The sequence below is a fragment of the Toxotes jaculatrix genome, chromosome 14 (genome assembly GCF_017976425.1).
Source record: "Toxotes jaculatrix isolate fToxJac2 chromosome 14, fToxJac2.pri, whole genome shotgun sequence".
Classification (NCBI taxonomy): domain Eukaryota; kingdom Metazoa; phylum Chordata; class Actinopteri; family Toxotidae; genus Toxotes; species Toxotes jaculatrix.
This window is the reverse complement of record NC_054407.1, coordinates 4,824,121-4,849,126: the sequence shown is the minus strand read 5'-3', so window position 1 is coordinate 4,849,126 and position 25,006 is coordinate 4,824,121. Positions and strand designations below refer to the sequence as shown.

Sequence of the window (25,006 nt, the reverse complement as noted above, 5' to 3'; positions counted from 1 at the left end):
ACACTCAGTCCTTCATCTTAGGTAATAACACTTGCTGTTGAATTTTCTAACCATGTGTAGGCCCACTGTCCTGACCATGCACAAAGTGAAGCCAAAAGCCAAAATTTGCTCATATGAAAAAGTACATGTGTGAAAGTTGCCTTTCACAGCTCACAACAGGAAACTGTAGGTGTCAGACATGTTCTCACCTACTGGAAATACTGGGCAGAGTGCACAGGAGGCAGTACGCTGTGTTTTGTTTACATCATAAACAACTGAGTCTCTTGCCTTTCCTTGAATCTGTCAGACTATTTCGGTGTAGGCCCTTAATGACTCAAAGTTCTCGGATCTCACTGTCTCTCCCGTTAGCCATTTTCAGTGACCGCTCTTCTTCAACATACAGCTCCTCTGGGTAATCGTCCAGATACGTTCAGGATTATAGCAAATTTGTGAAAGCATTAAAAGACAATTACATATATATAGAAAGAATCATGCTGTCTGGTGTGAGCATTGTATAACTCCCAGCTGGTAACCAGGCAGGGCAGGTGGTGCTAATCTGAGGTGTGTGTATTGCGTGTGGGTGTAGAAGGGTCACCCAGGTCAGAGCCAGTTGCGAATAAATTCTGCCATGTCTTCCTTGCTCTTCCTCATTGCTCTCCTCCCCCCTTCCTCCTCGGCTCCACTCTCTCACCCCGGGGTGAGACTTTCTCTGCTGCTTCTTTGTTAAAATGACAGGCCCTAATAGAATAAATAAGGCACCTATTTTTACCTGGCTGCTGGAAGGGTGATCACACTTACACATACACCAGCACACTGCTCCGGAGCTTGGTAAAGAGCTGACACCTGACTCGGCTGGGGAGGGTGCTGAGGTTGAGGAAAGAGGTCATGGTGATTTAATTGAGAGAGAAAGTAAGGAGGATAGCTGGGGAGCCTGTGACAGAGAGAGGAAAAAAAAAAAGAGTGGAGGATGAGTAGATAGAGAAAAAAGACGTAGACTGATAGAGGAAACAATAGCAAGCGATTAAATTCACTGTGACTCTGTTTGCTGTTTACTGCAGACACACACCTTTGCTTGAGTCTGAAATTTCCATCTCTGTCTCTACGGTGTTTTCAACTTCATCTGACATTTAACAATTTAACAAGCTCTGTAATGTCACCTTTAGGTGTTTTTGAAGCATATTCAAATTTTAATTGCTGTTGGAATGTTTTGACAGAACTCCAAAGCATCTAATTATTCTGAAGCTGTTTTCAAGCAAACCGGTCTTCGCAAAATTTTTCATGTGCCAGGTCACTAAGTGAGCGAGAGATGAGCGAAGCTGAATAAGGCTAATCATATTCACATCCACTCCGCGCGTGTTGTGAAGGCACTTGGAGATAGATGCGGCACTGTCCCCATTTTAGGAGAGTTTTAAAGAAGTTAGGAGGCAGTTCTTGGAACATTTTTTTGACACGAGTAATCAAATGTGATAAGCGACTTAATAAGTACAGGAACACGCCACGTCACCTTGAGATACTGGTACGGTACTGCCCCCGTTTTAAGAGTTTCTAAATAACTTTGGAGACAGTTCTTGATGTTAATTTTGTACAAGAAGCAACTTAAAATATAATGAGATTAAAGACAAATGAATGGAATTAAAGACAAACAGACTGAAGAAAAAAAGGCTGACATAAAGTCTGAGGAGCGCCTCTTCTTGAGATCTGGTGACTGTGAAGACGACAGTACATGATTCATGTCATGTCACTTCCTAAAACCTTTCAGAGACCACTCGTGTGCTGTATGGAAACATCTATATGTCACATTTCTCCACTTATTAAATCAAAGTTTTCCTTGCATTGGTCACTGTGTCATGCTTCTATCCACCTGATGAATTTAAGGCTGTTATTTAGTCTCCCTGTCACTCTTTTAGTCTACCTGGCTGTTTAGCTGCACAATGCTGTAATAACTAGTCAATAACTGTCTCTCTGATATTCATTGCTAGACAGTAAACACTGACTTTGATGAGGCTTTTTTGCTGAAACTGCTGCCTGTTGCTGGAAATGACACTGATGAGAGCAGCGAGCCCAAAATGCTATAGTTTATCACCCGACCTGTAAAGCTGGGTGCTAATTCTTTGTGGTTTCATCATTACCAGCGATCCCTTTCACATTACACAATATTTTAATTCATTGCTAAAAAAAAAAAGTCATTAGTGCAGATTTAAACAATTTAATTTAAAAAAACACACTGTTTACAGGTCTTAAGGAGTGCTACTGCATATATGAAAAAAACCCCACAATATATATAAAGGGTTTTTTGCGGCTCCAGAGGGAGCCGTGCAAAGTTTGTTTGATAATAATAAAAAAACCAAGTAACTCTCCACTGCAAGTCTGATACTGTTATTGGGTACAATGCTAAATCGCTGGGGTGATCTTTAAATTGTGGCTGAAGTGGTAGAGCACCACATCAGTGTTTTTTTTTTTTCCACAGGTAGTCAGCAGGTGTGCAGGTGAAGGTCCATGAAAGGCATTAGTCTCCAGGTGAACCAAATCCAGCTCATGTGGAGAGCACATCTGCACTGTGTTAGGTACATTTCTAAATGATAACTAAAGCTGCTTCCGAGAGTCTTTAAAGGTCTTTTACTTTCCAATCAAATGCGTTTCCTCGATGTAATAAACCATGGCGACACGAACAGAACAGCAGTGGCTTTCTTGCTGTTCTTGTCTGATCTCTGGCGTGGTAATTGAGGTCATGTGTCTGACAATAGGAAACTCATATCACAACCTAGTGCAGGGAAGAAAGTGCCATTAATCACCTGGACAAGCCATGCCCAAGCTCACAGACAGTGGCGTACTATGTGCTTCTTTTACTCACTGAGCTCCAGTCCGCTGAGTTATAATTCATAGTCGATGCACAATTGCCACAAAATATAACAGGTCCTGGGACGCCTTTCATCGATTTTGTATTAAAGTAAAAAGTCACGCTGGAGGAGTGGTTGTTTTAGGTAACAGTGTAATATTATATTTATGAGAAAAGCTGTTTCCTTTTTTTTTCTTTCAAGCAGCTCACCCAGTATTCAATGAGCTGAATGAGATTTTCCTTTTAAGTATGAAATCATAAAACCCATACATGTGCATTTCATTCAGATGGAGAGCTAAGAGCTGCTACGCTGGCACTAAATGAGGTAGATGCAACAAATTGCTGTTTTCTGCAATAACAGACCAGTGTTTGTTCACTGGTGCAGGTCAAAGAATCCTGTGAATTACTGGAAATATGTAGATTATCCATCTTTTTTTTTTTTGTTCATATGATATAATTATTAACCATATATGTAAATAAACTTTAAAACAGCTGGCAGAAATTTTGCCTCAGGCAGCTAAGAAGCAGAAAATGATCGACCCGGCTTCTCTACTGAATATGGAGGGAGGCTGCAGTAGGGCACATCCTGTATTTGGAGCAAAGGGCGAGGACATGGATCATCAAACTCTCCTGTGAGCTCATTACTCCCTCCAAAAAGCCAGAACGTTTCCAAGAAGGTAGGAAGAGATTAAGAAAGATGACTCTGATTTCACGTTTTTGCTAGCGGAATCTATTTCTTTTCCTAGAAAACGGATGGTCCTGGGCCGCATTGAAACAGTTACCCACTTAGATTGAATCATTTCACATCCTCACAGCCCAACGTAATCACCATGCTCTCTGTTTGATGGGGAAAATAGATTCTGGATAGATTTCGCACCAGTTCCAAACAATCTGATTTTCAGTCTCACATGGACCAAATCGGATGTTTTTATTGTCGCTTCACCACGGGGACTGATAACAACTGGACTGTCGGCTGAGGAAAATGTGGGCCCCTGTTAGAGCTAACATCACAAGAACACAATCAGCAAAGGCAAAAGCAGTGCTAGAAGAAGTTGTAAGAAAATACTAATTATAATGAAAATTCTAATAATAGTGTCATCATAATAAGTGACAGTGTTTTTTTTTATTTTGCATTGTATGAATTCACCAGTGCAGAAAAGGGTGACCCTCTTGTCTTGTTGAATTCTGATGATTGCACTTGACTGGCTTCCTACCAACCCTGTACACACAAAGATAAATATAAGAGATAAAGATGTGAGACATAGAGCAAGACCCACTTCCATGGACAGTTTTTTGTTGGGCTTGTCCAGTTCTTTGTGATAACTGTGTAATTTCCCAGTCCGCTGGGACTGTATTACATTTGCTGTAATAAAAGTGATTTTTGATGAACACTGTATTTTTCTTTCTATTTTTAATACTCTAATTCATGTTAAAGGCTACACCAGAAAGGCTTATGTCTAAATAATAGCTACACACACACACACACACACACTCTTGTGCAGGTAAACTTCCACGTACTCCTGAGGACTGCAGAAAAGTTGCTGAAAAATGCAGGCTCGCTGACACCGATCCAAAGAAAAATCTTAAATAGCTTTGATGTAACATGAATTGAGGGAAAAACTTCACCGTTTACCAAGAAGAGGCTGAAGAGAAGGAGCATGGCATTTTCTGATTGTGTTGAATCATTTAGCAGCGTCTGCAACCGGTGTGTCAGAGGTGACTGAAAATGAAGAGTAATGCAGTTTTCATGAGGGCGGGAAAACTCAGTCATCTGGTGCCATCTGTCAGCGCAGAGGTAACTGCGAGTGAACGCTGCAGCGCAGCAGGGGGTGTCCTTGGACAAAGAAGCAGGGGAAGTGAAGAAAAGTGGCCGAGGAAACGACTGTGGACAGTTTGGAGCCACTGAGGTGAAGTGGCTGGGAGAGACAGGCTATTACTTATCTCTGGTGCGACTTAGTGAGAAAACAAGCACAGGTAGCAAAAAGATGGATGGCTGACATATGCTGGCATTTTGAGTAATAACGAAAAAAAAGCAAACACATTGGTTGTTTGATTATTCATTTAAACACAAGTGCTTGAAGTGCTTCTGGAGAGTGCTTGTGGTTTAGTGTAATTGCTTGAGACAGAACAATGCTGATTATAGCGCAAAGCCGCATTATGATCTGCAACACACGCTCTCCTTCAGTGTGGGACTCAGACAGATGGTAAAAGCGTTGTGGCATTACATTGTTTTGTACTGTGAGTTACACAAATTGTGTAGTCAACAAACAGATGCAACATGCCAACATTATTTGATCTTTCTAAATGAAACAGCTGCAGAGAGTATGGAGCTGTCATTTACATGGATGAGTCTTACTAAAATACATTTGACAGTACTGCCACTACACATGAATGTTTACAGAAACTTTTACTTGGAAACATGTCACTAAAACAGCATCATCTGCTTGGTTACTAAGAGTGTCAACACCAGCCGAAACTGGATTTGAAATGTATGAAATACACAAAAATAAGAGATACTGTATTTGCAGTGCTATAAACACAACCAGTGGTAAAGTAAAAGCAGATTTACTACAGTGTGAAAATACTCTGTTACAAGTAAAAATCCTCAACTCAACTCATCTTATTTTAGTAAAATACAGCTTAATCATCAGCAACAAAAAACACTCCCAGCTATCAATTCCCCTTGTAAGTGATATATATTGATATAGTGGCTCCCAAATGGGATGCCATGGCACCTTGGGTTAAAGATGTTGCATAATTTGTTCATTTCAGTATATATATTTTTTTAACAATACATTTTCAACTTGAAAACAATAAAGGACAAGAATTAGCATGCTATTGGTTAAATCTTGACCTTTATTGTTTTTAAGTATTTGTTTTCTAAGTTCATCAAAATATCTTCTTATCATGCACTCCTCTGGTGTCACTTTTAGCTGAAAATGTTGCATGTGCGTGCATGTCGTGCAGCTGACATGGGACATGAACATAGGGGGCTGCTATGACAAGAAAATCGCTATGAAGTGGTGCCGTTTGTTGAAAAAGCTTGAGAACCACTGAGTTTGAAACAAAACATAATCGAAGTCTTAAATCTGATCAGACATCTGATACCAGCTTTTGGTTCATGACACAAAGTTCTGAGGTTCATTATCCAGCGACTGTGATGGGAGGTGCTAATGTGTGTTGTTTGGATGGTTGATGCCCACACAACAACTCAGACCCCTACCAAAGCAATCACCAAGGCCTGGTTCCATACAAGGTGTAGTGTGGCCAGAAAATACAATAAAAACTAAAGATTGAAACAAGGGCCACAAGAGGAATTTTTATAAAAACTGCCACCCTGGGAGCCCATTACATTTCTCTAAAACAGGGTAAAACTTAGAAAAGTAAAAGAGAGGAGCTTTGTTAAAAGAGGTCCCATGTGAGGTTTAAATATTTCCACTAGCGATGCATTTACTCCTCGTAACATAACAATCCAGTCCACCCCAACACACACATTCAGCGTTAAAAGCCTCAGTGTATTTTGTGGCGGTGATAGCTTATGAATCAGTACAATCAATGGGTGTATAAATAACTGCAGGAATTAAACTGTGTTCCTCAAACATCCCACACAGTCACAAACACACTTGTTCGCTTTACCTTTGATGCTCAGGTTAATAAATACAGTTTTTTTTCCCCATTTCTAAACATAATTCTTCATCAAATCCACGAGCTATCTGTGTGCGTGCGTGTGAGTGAGTGTCTGTGTCCTACCTTTGCTAATATCCTGGTACTCCAGCCACAGCTGCCTCTGGACCTGCTTGTTGGGGTACCAGATGGTACAGGACTCCTGGAAGCCGTAGACTGCCTCCTGCACGTAGTGATTCCCAAACTCCCTGAGGATGGAGACAAAGTCACTCCGCTGCGTCGCCCCGTCCAGAGAATGGATAGCCGAGCTGAAAGCTGGGAAGATACAGGGGGAAAACAAAAACAAGAGTTTAATGTTTTCAGTAATAAAATTCAGCTTTTTGCTGATTGAGATTCATGAGGAGAAAATGAAGCAGAGTTTGATGTGACGGGGAAAATAGAGACATGTTTTTTTTTTTGTTTTTTTTTTGTTCAGCCACTCCCTATTCCCCCTCTAAAATACCATCTTTTCAAAAGGTAGTTTTTTTTTTTGATATGTCTTAGAGGTAAGCCACACAAAGCTGCGGAGTCTCACAGGCTTTGCATGGATCACAGATAAAGTACAGATGCTGTCTTGGCACTAACTGAAGGAAATCCCTACTACGACTCCCACTACACAGAATAATAAGTATTCCAACCACTGATTCAGTGCATATTCCCACTGTAGATCTCACCATATGCATGCTTTATATAGTGTAGTATAGACTGTACATCACAGCTGTAAAGCACCAATCAGCCTCCACATCAAAAATTAGTCAGTTACTGGTCAGTTACTGGTTTTAATGTGGTGGCTGATCGGTGTGTGTTCAGAGCAACACCATAAAGGCTGGAGTATATTCTTACCTTGAGTTTCTTATAATTTTAGTGGCCAGATACATTAATTTCATGTTAAATAAGAATAAAAAAATGTGACGTGTAGTTAAATGATTTATGATGGGACGATGTTGTAGTCAGATTATTTTTTAATGCTAATCTGATGGTAAAGGCTTAGTAACCAATGGCTTTGCATGATTATTCCAGCAATCTCTTCCCCCACATTATCAATGTAAGTAAAATTATTATTATTGACATGTATTTTTGTACTGATTGAAGAAGAAACAGCAGCAGCAGTTGGAGCAGAACACATTAAAACAAGTATAACAATCTACAGTAAGCTGTATTTAGAATATCATGAGTGGATCAGTCAGGGATCACTAAAGTCGGAAGGATTCATCCCTTTGACATTGTAAATGTATTCACTTAACTCTGTGACAGTCAGTTCATGAAATATTTCAGCGTGGACCAAAGTGGTAGGCTGACTGACAGACAACCGCTCAGTCAAGCCACTGGTGGGGCTAAAACGTTTTGTATTCAGACAAACCACAGTCTCTGAAAACTTGTGTATAAAACTTTTTTCAGTGAATTTTCAGACTGAATCACATGACATGTCACAACGACATGATGAAGTAAGGCTTAATTAGGCTTTGTCTTGTTTTTGGTCATTACAAAGTGATGTCCATGACTTTAAAGTCATTAGAGTTATTAGAAAAATCAAATGCTTCTAACAATGACATGTCGCTAATGCGAGATCTAGCAGCAGCAAACTTTCTCAGGGTGCAGGTGTCTTGTTGTGTTACCCCTTTTAATCGAGGTTTGTCTCACTTTATTAACTGCATATAGATATTTGAAATTACAGTGGGTGAAGTGACAGTTTCTGTCACCCATCTGCCACTAAGTGTCTTAAACCGGTTTAGTGGACATCTGAGTCAGCTACTTACTATTCATGAACCCTTTCAACCAAAGCGTGCTGATTATCCACGGTGCTCACCAAAAAGAAAAACTTAACATACTTATACACTGTGGAAATGAAGTGCTGTTGATGTTTAACAGTTTTTTTCTTTTTTTTTTTCTTTTTTTTTGTGTGTGTGTGTGTGTGTGCAGCGGAAGCTGAGTTCAGGTGCGTATACATTTCTGGGTCTATTTCATGATACATGATGAGGGATCAGAATCACAGGCAGACAAAATCTGGTGTGAACAGATAAATAATGCAGAACAGGAAACTTGTGCACAAACTACAGCACATTTCTGTGTAAGCTCTGAGAACCTACAGTGTCAAACAGGATAGAAAGACTTTACAATTTGCTTCTTTGCACTGAAACTCTTTATTTTCTTGTCAGTATTTTTTTTCCTTTCTCGTCTACAAAGTTGTCTTTCACTCATGATTAAGCGAGCACCGGACCAAGAATCAGCAGAGCATTTGATTGTGGTAATGATAATGGTAAACACATCATGAAGTCAGTAAACCAACTCAGCAATGTCAGTTATACAATAATATCTGTGTACAGCTTGGTAACATAAGCCTTTAATCGCAGATCAGTAAAACTAATAACTGGTTTTAATGTTGTGGCTGAACGGTGTACACAGTATATTTCAGTATATTTGTGTTTAGTGTTTCTGGCTGAACAAATCACATGATATGTCACATGGTCAAAAGTTCCAAGGCAAGCAAATAAGTGGACCTTGAATTAAAATTGTTTTGATCACTACTTTTTCGAAGGTCAAGAATGAACTGCCATGATCAATGGTCAGAATGAATAAAAAGTCCCGGATGTGTTTAGAATTACACAAACTTTGAACATCTACAGCTCCATAACTGAGTAAACTCCATCTGCAAATGAGGACGGTGTTATGCGGTTGAAAGCTCCAAGTAAGTGGAGATAGAGTTGACTTGGGTTTTGCCACAGGTTTGTCTTGATTTACTGGGCATTTTTCACTCTAAAGATCTTTCTAACTTTCACTAATCTGAATTTTTAACAACAAAAATGATGAGACAGGCCACTTCACTAGACATGGTAACACCATCCTCTGATGTGTTTCAGGGAGACACCAAAGTTAAAGATCAGTGTTTCCCCTCTTCATTTAGGCTTGGATAAGTGGCAGTAAAAATCTCAGGGTTAAAGAGCTGCTTCATAGCTAATTTAGACAGTGAATCTCCCTCAGGGATTTTGTGTCCTACGAGGGACCTAAGCTGATTTGACAGGTTTTTACTCACAACAGTGGGATAAAAGAGCTTTTTAAAGAAATGAATAATTCTGTCAACATGGAGATGGACTTTTTTGGGGGTTGTACCGGCGTGCTGGAAACAAGCAAAGAACAATGTTAATTTAATTTTAGTGAATTCACTAACTGAGCTGCAGAATCAGAAGATAAAATGCACAAGAAAGCGTGTTTGATATGATACGTTGACCACACGCTGTAACAAAATGACCGTGTGCCCGCTGGGATTCTCTCCTGGCAAACATAGGAACGCAAAAGTGCAATAGCAGTTTATCATTATCATTTCCAGGAGAAGCAGTATTGATATCTCAGCACTCACGCTCCGCTTGCTCTTACTTCTCCCTCTAAAATTAAATTAGGAGACCACTGAAGTGAGAGACAGAGAGCGCGGCGAGGATGAGCGATGGGGGCTTTACTATCAGATGTAAAAATCAGTAGCCTCACCCCTCCGGTGGCTGTTGAAAAATGATGAGCTAAAGTGGGAAATAGGAGTAAAAAAGATAGAGGCTGCCGAGTCGCTTCTGAGTGAAGAGAAAATAGAAAGTGTGTCCTCAGCAGGCATGGCAGCCACTTTCAGACCACAGCAACACCATTGGAAATGCATTAGAGGTGTCATGGCTGTATTTACAGTAGGGGTGGCTGCACTTATCAGAATGGAAACTATTTAAGATATTTTTTATGAGTAACGCATGCACGTAAAAAAACATGACAAAAATCTAAATTATTAAATGACGTCCTCCTTCCAAGCAAAGAAAATGACTGAATTCAATATATTTCAACAAATTTTTCTTTGGCCTGAAACACTGCCGACAGAAAAAAAAAAAGTTATTTAGTGAGGCAAATGAAAAGAAAAAAGGCAGATATATTTTTATAGAATAATACATTTAGCAGTGAGAAACCCGTCAGAAAATATTCTGTATAATCCCTGACGTGTCAGCAGCCAGGAGCAGCCTTCAGAAGAAGTACTGCTTGACTAAATACCTATCCACAGTTATCTTACTCTGTTAAGTTTCCATGGCAGGCGCTGTCAGAACGCTTTGGTCTTGCTATGGATACAAAGCTTTGTGATATATGACAGGCTATCACAGAGCCAGAGACAAAGACGAGGAAAATAAAATGAGATACATATTTCTGAATGCTGACCTCCTTTCGATCAATCCATCAACCTGTCCACATTTATCTGTCTCAATATGTGTAATCATATTTGCATGTGACGTCCACTTTTTACCTGTAAAAATGGTAATAAATAACCAAAAAGCTCCGGTACACTCAGCAACTTTTTGATAATGATGATGTGAAAGAATGAGAGAAAAAGAAAGAACCGAGGTGGATGTGAGTTTTTTAGTGAGTGAACACTGTAGCTAGGCTGCTCTTTAACTGGATGCTGTGTGTCTGTTGCACAAATCACCGTAGGTTCTCCTACATGCGTGGAAAGGCAGAGGTGAGGGGAGGGGGATTCAGCTGGTTGCAATCTGCAACCTCACCACTCCATAAATCCTACACTGCTGCTTTATTGATTTGCTTTAACATGTACTTCTCAGGAACAAGCTAATGGCACAATGGCACGCAGATACACACACTAAATTCTTTCACACGCATACTTGCATTAAATAATGGATGTGCTCTTGTTAGTATGTGTATATGGGCTTGAAAGTAATAAACCATCAGTGCTGATTCATAAGGGAAAACACTGTGTATGGTTTGGAAGACCAAAAAAAAGCACATTTAAAAATCCGAAAGTCAGACACAGGTAGTGTTTCTATGAAATATCTCTTTTTCATCCTTGTGTCATTCACCAATCAGCTACAGCATTAAAGTCAGTTACCGGTTTTCATGTTGTGGCTAGGTCTACCTTTCATAAATTAAACTTAGTTGTTTTGCTTGTTTGCACAATGCCAAACAGGAAAGGAAATATCAATCACCAGAGCAAAATTATGAGAAAAGAAATAATCAGAGCCAGAAGAGATGTGTTACCATGTGGTTTCTTCTGAGGACTAAATTTAAAGTATACTGCACATTTAAATGAAAACAGCTTTTTATAAATGAAGAATCACCAGGTAAACATTTTTCTTTGTCCAAATCTTTTGTTTAAGAGCTTTTTGTTTAATGCATATTCTCAAATGTTAGCATGCTAACTTGCTAAATGTGAGTGCTAAACTAAACTGAGTAATGAGTAATGAATAAATAACGAGGTGGTGAACATGGTAACTATTACTCAGTGCAGCCTCACAGAGCTGCTGGAATGGCTGTAGACTCTGGTTTGCAAAGATCTGGGGGAAAGCATCAACTTAATCTATTCGGCTTATTTCAATTTTTTTTTTTAGAGATGAATGTTGCTGGAACAACTGTATATAATGCTGAAAAAAAAAGTCTTGTCATTGGTGACAACAAACTAACAAAACAATGCATCCATCAACATTAATTTGTTTTTGCAGAAATTGGCATATCCTATCGTTCTTTAGTCATTCCCACATCTCTCCCCATCATGCAACCTTTGAATCTGCCTCTCTTTGTCATGTTAAGTAAAAAGAACGTCCATTCCTTCAGGCACTGGCTTTTACAACTGCGCTCTCATTTGCTCTGGCTGTGAGGCAGTAACCTAACTTTAGCATCCCATTATGATGCCCTGGGTTTGGGTGCTCCCTGGAAAGGCCACCTTTTTATGAGAACTGCTGAAAACCTTCACTACCCGGAGCACTTTTATTGTTCTAGAGAGAGAAGAACATGTTAATGCTGGTTTTTATTTTGTTTGGATACATCTGTCTTCATTAGGACCCTGACTAAGTGTGCCTCTGGATGCTAATGGATATTTAATATTATTATGAGTTATTAGACAGTCAACAGACAAGTTGAATTTGCAAGTACAATAGTCAGTGGACACTGTTTCTTAGCACTGTGTCCCTATTGTTTGCTTGTGCTTGCTGAGCTGCCTTTTAGTTTGTGCCCTTTTGAAGTGACATTTTGCTAATTTGTGATTAAAGGGAAGTTGACTTTCACCCATTTATTGCCTTTCAGGGTTCGCTCCGAGCACCACAGCTGAACCACCACGATCAGCCCACAGTTGACTGCTTCAACAAGAGTTTAATGTGATATAATGGAGCGAACTTGAACCTTTTAGCACTGCATTACAAAATTGCCAGCAACGCACCCTGTGGTGATAGTCTTTATATGTTCAAGAATTTTTATTATCATAAAACTGCTCTGGCTGCTGATAAGAATAGATTTAGAAACTTGTGTTTTTCTGCAGGCAATTCTGCATACACTATTCTGTTACAATTTTATTTTCTGCAACAGCACAGCATGTAAGGTACCTCAAAGGCTGTTAAAGGATGTTTGGCACTGAAAGATGAGTAGAGATGTCGTTACAGTATCTTTAAGCACTGAGACGATGAGAATATGTACCAGTCTGATCAAAAGACGGCAGCCTGCCTGTTCATCACATAGCTGATCAAAAATGAAAATTAAACAAAGTACCAAAGCTGTTACGAAGAGCTGCTAACCTTGATGTGTCACATTAATTAAAATGTTATAAATAATTGACAACCAGAAGCTGCTTTTCTCCACGGTGAATGTGAGATTTTATGCCACAGAGACCTGGGAATGGTCTCCTCCAGTATAAATAAACAATCAACAATAACAAACTATATTTATATATATATATTTATAATTAACTGCCAGAAGCACAGGCTGATTTACCTTGAGAAAGGACCCACTGATTGAGTTTGACGTGGTACAGCACAGAACGAAGACTCCAGTGCTGAACAAGGGGGTAGCCAGACACCTCGCTGTAGTTCACCATACCTGCATTAACACAGACAAAGAAACAGATTTATTAACATGGATTCAGTCCTTGGTGCATTAAAGTGTGGCTCAGGGTACTTCACCACCACACCTGCAAAAACGTACAGAAAAACTGTGATATTAATGCAATATTCACTGCTCCACAGTGCATAGTCTTCAGTGCTAGATCAAAGGGTGGCCCTACATCTCATTTTTGTTTACCTGAAGATTCAGGAAGAATATTTAATAAATATTAATATTATATTAGATGACAGGAGAGAGAAGTAAACAAAGTCTCCGATTTTAGATCAAAGTGGAGCCCAATCTGCAGATCACCCTCCACCACAAAAACACTGGAAACGGTAACATTAACGTAAAATCTATTCACAAACAGTGATATAGTAGAAGGAAAGCTGAAGCCTTCAGTGTTAGATCAAAGCGGAGGCCAATATCTTGATTGATTATACAGAACATTCATATTAAACAAGAGTATTTTCACATCAATCGCACACTAGATACCTCCAACTTCTCCCTCTTAGTGAACTGTGTCAAACCAAAAAGCCACTGCATGACACTGAAAATAATCAAATTCAGATGAAATAAAATATACTGACGCCTAAATGCTGTGTATGACGTCAAACAATAAAAAAAAAGTGCTCATGACCCTTGTCCTTCATCATAATTTCAATAATACTCTATAATCTTAATTTATTCACTTTTATACTAATTAGCACTGTATCTGCCTTGATCACAGATCACACGGTGATCAAAAAGGGGCCTCGCTGTGAAACAGCAAAACAGCACAATAACTCCTAATTTAGGAGCTACGACCTCTTACAAAACACGAAAACACAGAGGATTCACCTTCTATCACCTGTAAAATGTCCCACTTTGACGATGAGTAGAGAGAGATTTGTGCATAATTAGGAATAATTAAATTGTTGTCAGAACCTAGACTCAACGCGGCACAACAACAACGTCTGCTCACAGAAGGAAAGCTGCTTTACCCAAAGAGTCAATAAGGCTGCATCTGATTGTAATTTTAGTTGATTATTTGGTGAAGTTCAGTCTCAGATGCATCAGAAAAGTGTGAAAAATTTCCACCACAATTGCTCTGAGCCCAGTGTGAAACTGTTTGTACAAGACATAAGTACAAAGACATAAAGCAGAGAAATTAAAGTTTGATACTTGACACACTTGGATTAGTGAATGTTTGACATTTTTGCTTGATAAAAGACAAATAATTGATTATCAAAACTGGTGATTAATTTTCTGTCAGCTAGAAACGGTTGATAAATTTCCTGGATTCTCGAAGCTGCAGGGCTAAACAATCTTTTATCAAATCTTTTGTCTCCTCTCACTCTTTGTATTAGCAATGAGCAAAACATTCATGTGTCAGGCTTCTCGTTTTTTTAGCCTGAGCTCTTTTTGGATGTTAAAAATGACAAACAAACGTTACCAGCTGCAGATTATGTTGACTGGAGCTACAGTGAGCGTAATTTGCTGTAACTGCCAGAGATATAAATAAGTTCGCTAACAGGTTCAGCCAATAGGGATCTAAGTCAAATCTTTGAGCTTTATTTATTTTCAACTTTAGCTGTAAATGCAGAAACATAACCTAGATGGATTCAATAATGGATTCAAAAGGATTTGGATTCAATAAGAAGATCCGATCATGGATCACTATTTGATGAAATGCAAACTCCTACCCTTAAGCTGACTCATCAATTAGTCAACAGATTGTTTCAACATTACCAGTCAATATCCAATCTGGAATTTAGCAGGAATTCAGCCTCTCAGTCCCTGTAAACCTCTGAATTCTGTAAGATTTAACACAGCACTTAAACACTTCAGTGTAGCTTTAGGTAACACTGCCGCCATATTTTTCATGTTGCTTCTGAACAGTGTTCCTTTACAGCTCAGTATATTGATTTCGTCTCATTTGCCAAGCCTTTCCCTGCTGGAATCAATAATGCCCCAGGAAGTCAGCCATGTACGAATGTTTTTCATTTTGATGCGCCGCATGGTCCATCAAATATTATGCATGCATGTTGCTCCACTGACCAATGACCTGTCATCATATCTGCAACAAATAGTTGGTGGCCAATAAAGCACGACATGTACGTAAATGAAACAGCAACGGGACACGTGAGGAAGAGGAAAACATTTAATCATTCAGTGCAGTGAGAAAGACCCTGTGCTGTTCTAAGACAAGTTAATGTGAACAGCCCAATCAGCTTCTTGTTTAACAGATCAATTACAGATCCAGTATGAAGTGATGGAGTACAGGTTCTTAGTGAACATGACTCGGAGTGAATGAATAATCTCAACCTCTTCTTCTTTGGTGATAGCTTGAAATACCAAAGTATTTTATTTATTTATTTTTTTACCACAAACATTTTTCTTTTTGAATAAACTGTCTGTAATATTCCAATCAGTGGCAGGACCTCTCTATTTCTGCATAATAATGCAAACATTAACATCACTTATATCTACCATAAGCAGAGGAGCAGAATATAAATCATCTTATCTCCCATGGCAACTGACAGTCGTGTCACGCTGTACCGGTGGGATTACAGTCATATATCACTGTGACTGCTCCCATCGCGTTCACAGGCACATCCAGAAGGTATCTGTATAACGCTGCTGACTGAGACTTGTTTCCTGCTAACGTGATCTCAGGAGATTGCGTTTAAATAGCACGCCACTTTCGGGGGACATTCTGCATGTCATTTCTACTCATTTTAAGATTTTTGCGTGTCGTTTAGTACCGTATAATCCCAGGTCATTTTACAGGTAGGGTCAGGGTTCAGGTTTGGGGTTAGTCAGTTATTCATTCGCTATTTGGTGAGACCAGGGGACGGGAAGGGAGACAGAAGGAGGGAAATGAGAAGACGTGTGGGAGAAAGGGAGAGGTGGAGATTTGTTTGAGTGTGCGAGAGATAAATTGAGACGAGAGGAAGAGAATAAAAAAGGCGAGGGCAGCAAAGGTGTATCTACTATACGAACAGGGGGAGTAGGAAAATAATCAGCAGTGTCAAGGGCGGTGGCTTGTATGCATTGTGCACTGGTAACAAAAGAGAATTTGTGATACATATTCAGTATTGAAGACTGGCTGTGACAATGTCAGTACTTAGAGGAAAAGCTTAGGGAACAGATATAGGAATAATGTATGAAAATAAGTATATGACTGTGTGCACACATCCAGCTGTGGGTAAACACTACTTGAAAACACTATGGTGTGTTAACACATTGAGACATTTTTTTGTCTGATACCAGTTGGTCAAATCCAAGCAACAAGCATGGTAAGATTTGTACCAACTCTCTGATCTCCCTTTTTTTTAACACTGTAAAACAAAGTCCATCCATGTCTTTTTTTATTGTAAGTTATTCTATAGGTAAGTTGAGATTCCTTGTTCACCTCAGGTAGACTGTGCCTACAAAATTCCATGTAAAGACCCTGTTAAACGTGGGATCTGTAATATTATTGTCTTCACCTATCTGCTCAAAGTTTCGTCTTCTAGGGGTCCATTATGTAAATGTTCTGTGGTGGTTTCATTCTGATCTGATACGACAGAGCCATGTTTAGAGCCTCAGTGCTTGTGCATTATTTGGTACCTGGCACACATGAGAGACGCCCCTGTCCTTCTCGCTGCAGAGGCAACACTGCTGGAGAACAGCTGTGAGCTAGAAAATAATGATGGGAATTATTAATTATTGATCTACAGACATTTTTTTTTGCATTCTAATTGTTTTTTTTTTCTCTGTTGCTTAATTAATAACAATTAGGATCCTCTCATAGTCTGAGCAACTGAAATACCTTTCTCATCAATCTCATCATTTATTCAGTAGAATATACTGTGCCTGCTGCTTATTTTATAGCCTGCAGTGGCTAATCAGAGTCAAAAAGGAAAAGATGTAAGGCTGTGGCTGTAACTTCCTTTGTATTTGGTCATGTGGTCTATATAAAGTGGTTTTCCTTGATATTCAACATGACCAACATGAGAACAATCTCTCCTTAAAACTCAAATTTCAGACTTGTGCCTTGTCTTAAGCCCCTTTTAGACATGCACCTGGAAGTGTTACTATGGAAATGCTACAAGGTCTGACCCGCTGAGACTGCTGTTGTGACTTTTAAAAGTGACTCACAAGCTTATTCAGACATGAGACAGACGTGTTGCATTTGTATAACATTTACGTAACAAGGTGCATGTCTAAAAGGGGCTTAAGACAAGGCACACATTATGATTAACAAACAACAAAAAGCTTGCAGTTCCATGCAGGCTGTTACAGTCTGCAAAGCCATGGTGACCCTTTGGTATTAAGTCTGAACCTTGGAAACAGCAAAAATGAAAAAAAAAAAAATGAGGAAGGACACATGAGGCAAGGTATAGATGGAGCTGGTCCTGAATTAAATGAATGGAAATTGGAAAAAAAAAAAAAAAATTACATAAAACATTATATTAAAGCTGAGCAACAAATACAATCCTGTGTCGTTGAGCATTAGCATGGAGATGCAAATTAGATATGAAGCATGACGAGTGTTGTTTGGGATGCGTGCAAGGCCAGTAACAGTTCCTTTACAAGGGTGCTGCGAAAATGCAACATTTGGCAGAGGCCTGACACCACCTATGAACTTGATGAATAAGCCACTAAATGTGATGTTCCTGCATTGTCCTCACCTTCAGCTACATCCATTTATCCCCTCTTATGGGAAATGGCTCCCCAGAACGATAGATATATTCCCCAGCACCGGGAGAGCAAGAGCACACCACTACATAACCTCCCCCATCCCCAGCCCCTGCCTCCCTTAGTGAAAATGAATAACAAGCCCAAAACATATATAGTAGCGCAGCGTATTCTTCTTCTTGCTGAAAGGCCTTGTCTCCCTTTTAGCCCTGGGGTGCTCTGCTCTCATTGTCTGACAGAATGATTAATTTGAGTGAACTTCACTTTGCAAACATCCCAAGTTCACAGTCTCTCTCCACGCAGTCAGTGCCAGAGTCTTTTAGAGCAGCAGCCTGGTCAGGGCTGCGCTATGTACTACTGCTGAGTCCCTCTGTAAAAATGTATCATATAACAAAATCACATTGGGGAAAAAAAAAAAAAAAAGTTTCAAAAGCCAGCAAGTAAATAAACATTACTTGTTTTAAAGCAGCTGAGCAGATGGTGGAGCAAATACAGCTGTCTGACATAAAACTGCCATGGCCCTAAATGTGTTTGTGTGCAGCTATGATCGGAAGAGATATACCTTTAGCTGAGTTTAGTTTAGATCACGTGGAAATGAACTGAATAAATTTACTGAAGTACTGAGCCTGAGTGTACTTGTGAGATACTCAAGCTGTATTCGAGTGACTTCTATTTCATGAGACATCACATTTTCACTCTACCTTATTTCCAGATGGAAATAGTGACAGCTGAATTTGCATCTTAGACTGCAGATTACAGTTTCACATTTTGCAACATAAAGTAAGACCATATGCTCCCTTCATAGATTCAGAAAATTCTAATTCAATTCAAATTGTATCATTAATTTTTGGAGTTTTTGGAGTCTAAAGGACAGAGTTACTGTTTTCATAACTTCAGTTGTAATGAGCCATGCAGACTGGGACAAGAATCAATAACCAGTGTAATAAAAACTGACTAATTAAAATGCAGAGTGACCACAGACATAAAAAAAAAACAAAAAAAAACACCTGTGTGATGCAATTCAATGCAAAAACAGAAGAACTGAAGCCCTGTAAGAAACACAGTACTGTCTCAATGGCCAGTTTTTGCTTGGATGACTACTCTACATAGTTGTGTGGGTGTCTTGTCTGGAGGCTGTATTTTATAGTGAAGCCATGTTGGACTGAATTTAAAATGAAAGGTGTTTCCGATGTGTTAAATATGTTATCCAATATATTTACATGATGCAGGAGCAAAATATAGGAAGCACCTTAGAATATGATACAGTGAAATGAAATATAACACAATGAAAATGACCAGAGGGTTGAATCACAGTGTCACAGGACTGTCGTAGTGATCACACAACTCTTTGTCTTCTCACTCGGTGTAGTTTATGTGTTTAGGGCATCAATTATTCAAAGGTCTAACCAGTAATATTTTATCATATACACTGATACACTGTTCACATATGAAATAACAGGTCTGAATATACATGGGACAAAGGGCATTCTGTTTTTGTCAAAGACAACGACTGAAAAACTGGATGTTTGACTCCTGTGTCTGCAAACATTACTGATGTAAAGAAAACTTTACTGGGGTCAGAAAACATTGCAGAAGCAGTTTTAGTGTTTGTGCAGCTCTACTGTGCAAACAAAACAGAGCTGTCAATCAGTTTGTAAGTGAAAAAGCAGCAGGCTTACTGCAGTCCTGTGCTTCCAGTGTCAGGGGCCAACCCAACAAGTACACGGAGTGAGTCATTTTCAAAGTTGTGAACATTTTACTGAAACTTATAATGTAGGACTGTTTAGAAAAAAAAGAAAGAAAAAGAAAAAAAAACAATGAAATATGTTTTGGTTCAGTGTGAACATTTTGTTTGTTAAAAACATTATGTTGATGATTATGTTGAAATAAAAGTATTTTCAGTTTCAGTGCACAACAGACAAGGTTTTTGCTTTTGAGCAATCCTGCTTCCATTTCAACCATAGGAGGATTAGACAACTTACTGTGAAGCTCCAATGGATTTAACAAACAAATATTAGAGTATTTTTTGGTTATTTATTTTTGCTTTAAACTTTACATCAAATTAAGTTTTGTTTCTCATGTTCACTCAACAGCTCTCTCCTCTGGTCATCTCTGGTCATTTACACTGGTCTTATCTGTGGTAGAACCTCCTGCCAGACCAGGAACTTTTCTGGAAGCTGGAACAAAGGCTAAGGAGCTATCTAGACCCTGGTTTCTAAAACGGTTCTTTCTTGGGCCTCTGGAAACGTTTCTGCTGTGTGAAGGAGCTACTAATATCCTCTGACCCTCACATGAAGCAAACTAAATTCATAAAGTGTTACGGTATTTTAATGCTTTGAAATATTGTTGTCTTCTGATGTTAGTCTGACTTATTGTTCCATTCATGCTTCAACAGTTTCCAATTATAAGTTTCTCATTGTTTCTAAATTCCAAATGTTGATTTTACTATTGTGCAACATGTTCACTGTACATGCACGTGTTGCCCTTTATAATATTTGCCCTTTATAACTCGATGGCATTTTCTATTAGTTACTTCAATGGCTCTGAATTTAGACCCTTATCTGTTGTCAGGGTCCTGTTTAATTTGCGAGACTTCTATTATAAAAAGCTTGCAGTGCAAATACATGGGCTGCTTCCGTTTTCAACCGTAACTCAAATATAACATTTAAAGCCCAATTAAAATTCAATTTTGAATGCAGACCCTCAATGGTAATCACGTTTAGGAAGGCTTTTAATTTATTCCTCAATGCTGATTAATTGAGTGGAATTGCTCCAGCCATTTGCTGGGTTTAACGTCAGTTAATTGGCTGACAACAATAATTAATACAGCTGTGGGTCACAGCCTGTAAATGAGGGGGTGGGGGTGGGGTTGGGGGGGGGGGGGGGGGGGGGGTTCTCAGGCTGGGGGTCCTGGTGACACAGACCTGCTTGCCTGGTAGCAACCTGCAGTCAGTGTGTACAGGAGGCTTGTTTTGGACCTAATGAGACTTTGAGAGGCTCGAGCCAGAATGCTCATCTTCAGGCCACGTTTTCAATATCTGAAAAAGAATTTGGCTGGAGGAGACACTCCTGTGCTACAGCAAGACAGTACAGGGATAAATAATGACCCCTGTGATCATCTACAGAGCAAGCCTCTCTATCAAAAGCTACAGAGTATGAGCTGTTTGTCTTTAGTGTCTTTAGAGGTAGGTGAAGGGCATATAGAGTCCATTACTTACACTAGTTTTGCCTTTACTCCCCCTCACTCCACACTGCACCCACCTCCATAACATGCACACATAACACTGCAGCTTTGATTCTCAGTCTGAAGCTGAGAGGCTGAATTCTTCATGGGTCATGCATATGCAGTTCATACACATGCATTTCTGTTTGTTTTACTCCCTTCAGAGTTTCATCGGGCCAGGTGTTACTGTATGCTTTTGGACATCAGAGGATGTAAAACAGTGCGGCAGTGTGTTGTGTGCACATACTTCTTATTTCTTTGTACTCATGTTCTCGGACTACAGAGTCAGTAAGGGCACATATGATTACTGTGTGAATCACTGCCCTTACAGGTATCTCTACATATATTAAACACGGTGGCTAACTTTCAAAATTTCTATTAATTAAAATTGTGCTTTTACATTATATTTATAAAGTTGCATATGTTTGTGCCACGTTTTATCCATAATGACAGCTTTTGCTTCACTGTCAGCTGTCATGATAAACATAGGAATACAGTGCCTTCATTTGACCGCTGTATTGTGGGCATCTTACACTATAAGCTTTCAGGCTAACAATGTTTCTAAATAACTTCATTTGGTGAGTTAAGTTACTCAAATGAATTCAGGGTTCTAAGTTCTGAAAGTGACAAACATTTTAAACTTGAAACTGACAAATATATGAACAAGCTGAACTGATCGGATTTGACCTGGAAAGTAACACATCTGTGTATATAAGCCCCCCTAAGTGTTCCCAGGAGCACAGTTCCATTTCAGTAATTGTGAAGACGTCTGGAACCACCAGGACTCTTCCCAGAGTTGGCCATCCAGCCAAACTGAATAATCAGGCAAGAAGGGTCTTGGTCAGGGAGGTGACCCAGAACTCTAGCAGAGCTTCAGAAGTCCTCTGCAAAAAAGGGAGAACATGCCAGAAGGACGGCCATCTTCTCAGCAGTGCTCCATCAGTCGGGCATTTATGGTACAGTGGCTAAACAGCAGCCACTTTGACTAAAAGACAGATGACAGCCCACTTGGAGTGTGACAAACAGCATTTAAAGACTCTGTGAGCATGAGGAAAAAGATTCCCTGGTCTGATGAGACATAAATTGAGCCCTGTGGGCAGAACTCTAAACACTATGTCTGGCAAACACCAGGCACTGCTCATCACCTGGCTCATACCATCCCTTGATGGTGACGGAGACTGGGAAAAGATGAATGCGTCTGTACGCTCTGAGACTGGAGCAGTAGTTCACCTTTCAGCATGAAAATAACCTGAAGCATTCAGCCCAGGAAACACTGGACTGGACTGTCTTTGAGGGCCACAGCCAAAGCCCAGACTTAAACTCCATTGTTCATCTGTGGAGAGACCTGAAGATGGCAGTTCACAGACTGTGATAAACTGCCCAAATCCAGGTGTGCAAAGCTTATCCAAAAATACATGAAGCTCTGAAAAATATGGAACTAAGGTTCTGAATAGTTTTTTTAAGAAATTTGCAAAAATTTCTAAAAACATGCTTTTATTTTGTCATTATGGGTTACTGAGTGTAGACTGATGGTAGAAATCCATTGAAAATTAAATCTACAACATAATAAAGTGTGCAAAAAGTAAAGGGATCTGAATACTTTCTGAAACCAGTGTATAAACCACTGTGCCCAACTCTTTCACACTTCATACCTATGTGAACTGCACACTTTACCATTGCAATAGGACCTATGTAATTGGACTCAGCACTGACAAATTGAGTGAGTTGGCATTACTTAATAAATTGCTTTTCTGCACATTTGGTGAGTTTGCAATGACAAGAATCATTTTAAGGCCTGGTTATGCTTTAAATAGGTTTGGGCTCATGGAATACTTCAGTGGTTCTGGCTCAGGTGAGGTTGGCTGAGTTCAGTACAGCTTTGTGAGCACAGTCAACATGAGTTTCTTTTCATTTACACATACCAGCAAAAGTTCTATACTTTTGGATTTTAATTAGTCTTGAAAAAAATGAATAAATGAAAGCAAACTGTGGTGTCAGCTGTCTATTTAACGCATGGACCAGAACAGCGGTTTATTTATAGAAAGGGGGAGACCTGTGTGGGCAGTGTTTAAATCCAGTGGAACGGGGCTTCTGAGGCAGGCAGAGTGACAGTGATTCATAGTTCGACCCAGAGTCCCTCTGTCCCCAAGTCCCTCATAATTAAAGCTGAAGCATATGGCCTTGTGTCCATGCAAGCACAGAGGTATCTGCTCAACATTTGTGGCATCTTATTTTCATCGTCGCTGGCAACAGCGGTCCCCTCAGCCTTCCTTCAGAGCAGCAGAAATGAAAGGCGTGTCACCTTGAGTTGTCACAAGCCACATCTGCCACCCTAATTACCACATGGTTGAGCCTTATTGATAATGCGTTTGGCAGCAGAGTTTGTTAAATGTTAGGTCTTTGTCAGATAAAAATGGCATAACGGACACGGCCACAACTGCCATGCTCCACTGCCACAGTTGCTGTTGCTTACATTTCTTTCACCAGCCTCCAAATCTGTGGCTCGGCTGTGTACTTACTGTCAGACCCACAGAAAGTTTTGACTTAGTTTTGAATTTGCTTATTATACATTCAACACTGGACAGTGTTTGAGAAGCTCAGCAGATTAGTTCAAAATTACAAATTATGTGTTAGTGATGGCTCATCTCAAAGCAAACATAAAACTATGAATGGTCATGCAATGATTTTGATCTAAAACAACATGGTGAGGTTGGTCAAAAGACACCACGAGGTATAATTTAATGGTCAGCTCAGCGGAGCTGTGAGTAAAATGCCAGCATAGCAACATGCTCACAATGACAATATTAACATGCTGATGTCCAGCAGGTATTCTGTAGTGTTTGGCAGGTACAAGCACGTATGCAAAATGTGCTACTATAATTAACAATGGAGCACAAGGTTATAGTAAAAGCTTTCAACAAGGCGCAGTAACTAACGTTTCAACATAAAGCATGTCTTCATCACAGAAAGCGGAGGCAGAATGTATGCCAATTAAATGTTTGATCTGTTCATTCATCAGTGCTTACTTTTTTCCCCTGCACTAATTCATTTTTGAGTAAGAAATTCAGTTTTCCAGCATGTACGGTCCAAACACCATACAAAAGGAACATCAGAATGAGTGCAGATAATGTGCTGCAACCTAACTTGACTGACAACTTTTTTGGTCATGCTTAGGAAATGTTCCTATCACAGTTATCATATCATAATGGAGATTATGTCAGTGTTTCTTAGCGAGGATGATTGGAGAGCGACTGAAAAGACTTGAAGATTTTTTTGTTCCCATCAGGTTACAGTTGAATAAATATGTTAGGATTCCAGCTTTATCATCCCTTAAGGAAATTCAAGTCAGCTAAATAATGAATGAGTGGACTCTGCTGAATAAAAAGTAATACTGTTAACTTACTGACTCTTTTCCTGACTCCACCTCAGGCTCTTTCAAGGCTTCTGCTGCATTTTTTAAAGAGAAATGTGCATGGTCACATGCTCATATTTCCTTGAAGATATAGTAATTTATGCTTACACATTAAACAGTTACAGTACTGTCTTCTACTTAAGCCACTGACCATGGTTCATTGATGTTTACAGAAGTTAGTAAGCATTAAACAGAGGTATGTGAAATCAGGCAGCAACTGGCACAAAACAGCTACTGCACAAAAGGGGTTAACTGTTTATAATGTTCCCTGGGTGATGAGGCAATCTTTTCAATACTCCACAGTGTCAGGGCAGAGGCAGATCCATGATTTTCATTTACATAATGACATGTCATCATATCCTCAGTATCCTTAGAGCAAACAGCAACC

At 39.5% G+C, this 25,006-nt stretch overlaps 1 protein-coding gene across 1 annotated transcript in view; it reads right to left on the bottom strand.

The window, feature by feature from the left end:
• Nucleotides 1–25,006, bottom strand: part of astn1 (astrotactin 1) — a 336,997-nt gene that overhangs the window by 125,192 nt on the left and 186,799 nt on the right. Inside the window, exons 16-17 of the mRNA XM_041055289.1 lie at nucleotides 13,211–13,315; nucleotides 6,566–6,754 (exon numbers count right to left, since the gene is read on the bottom strand). Coding sequence (XP_040911223.1) covers nucleotides 6,566–6,754; nucleotides 13,211–13,315 — 294 coding nt within the window. The remainder of the gene's footprint in view (nucleotides 1–6,565; nucleotides 6,755–13,210; nucleotides 13,316–25,006) is intronic.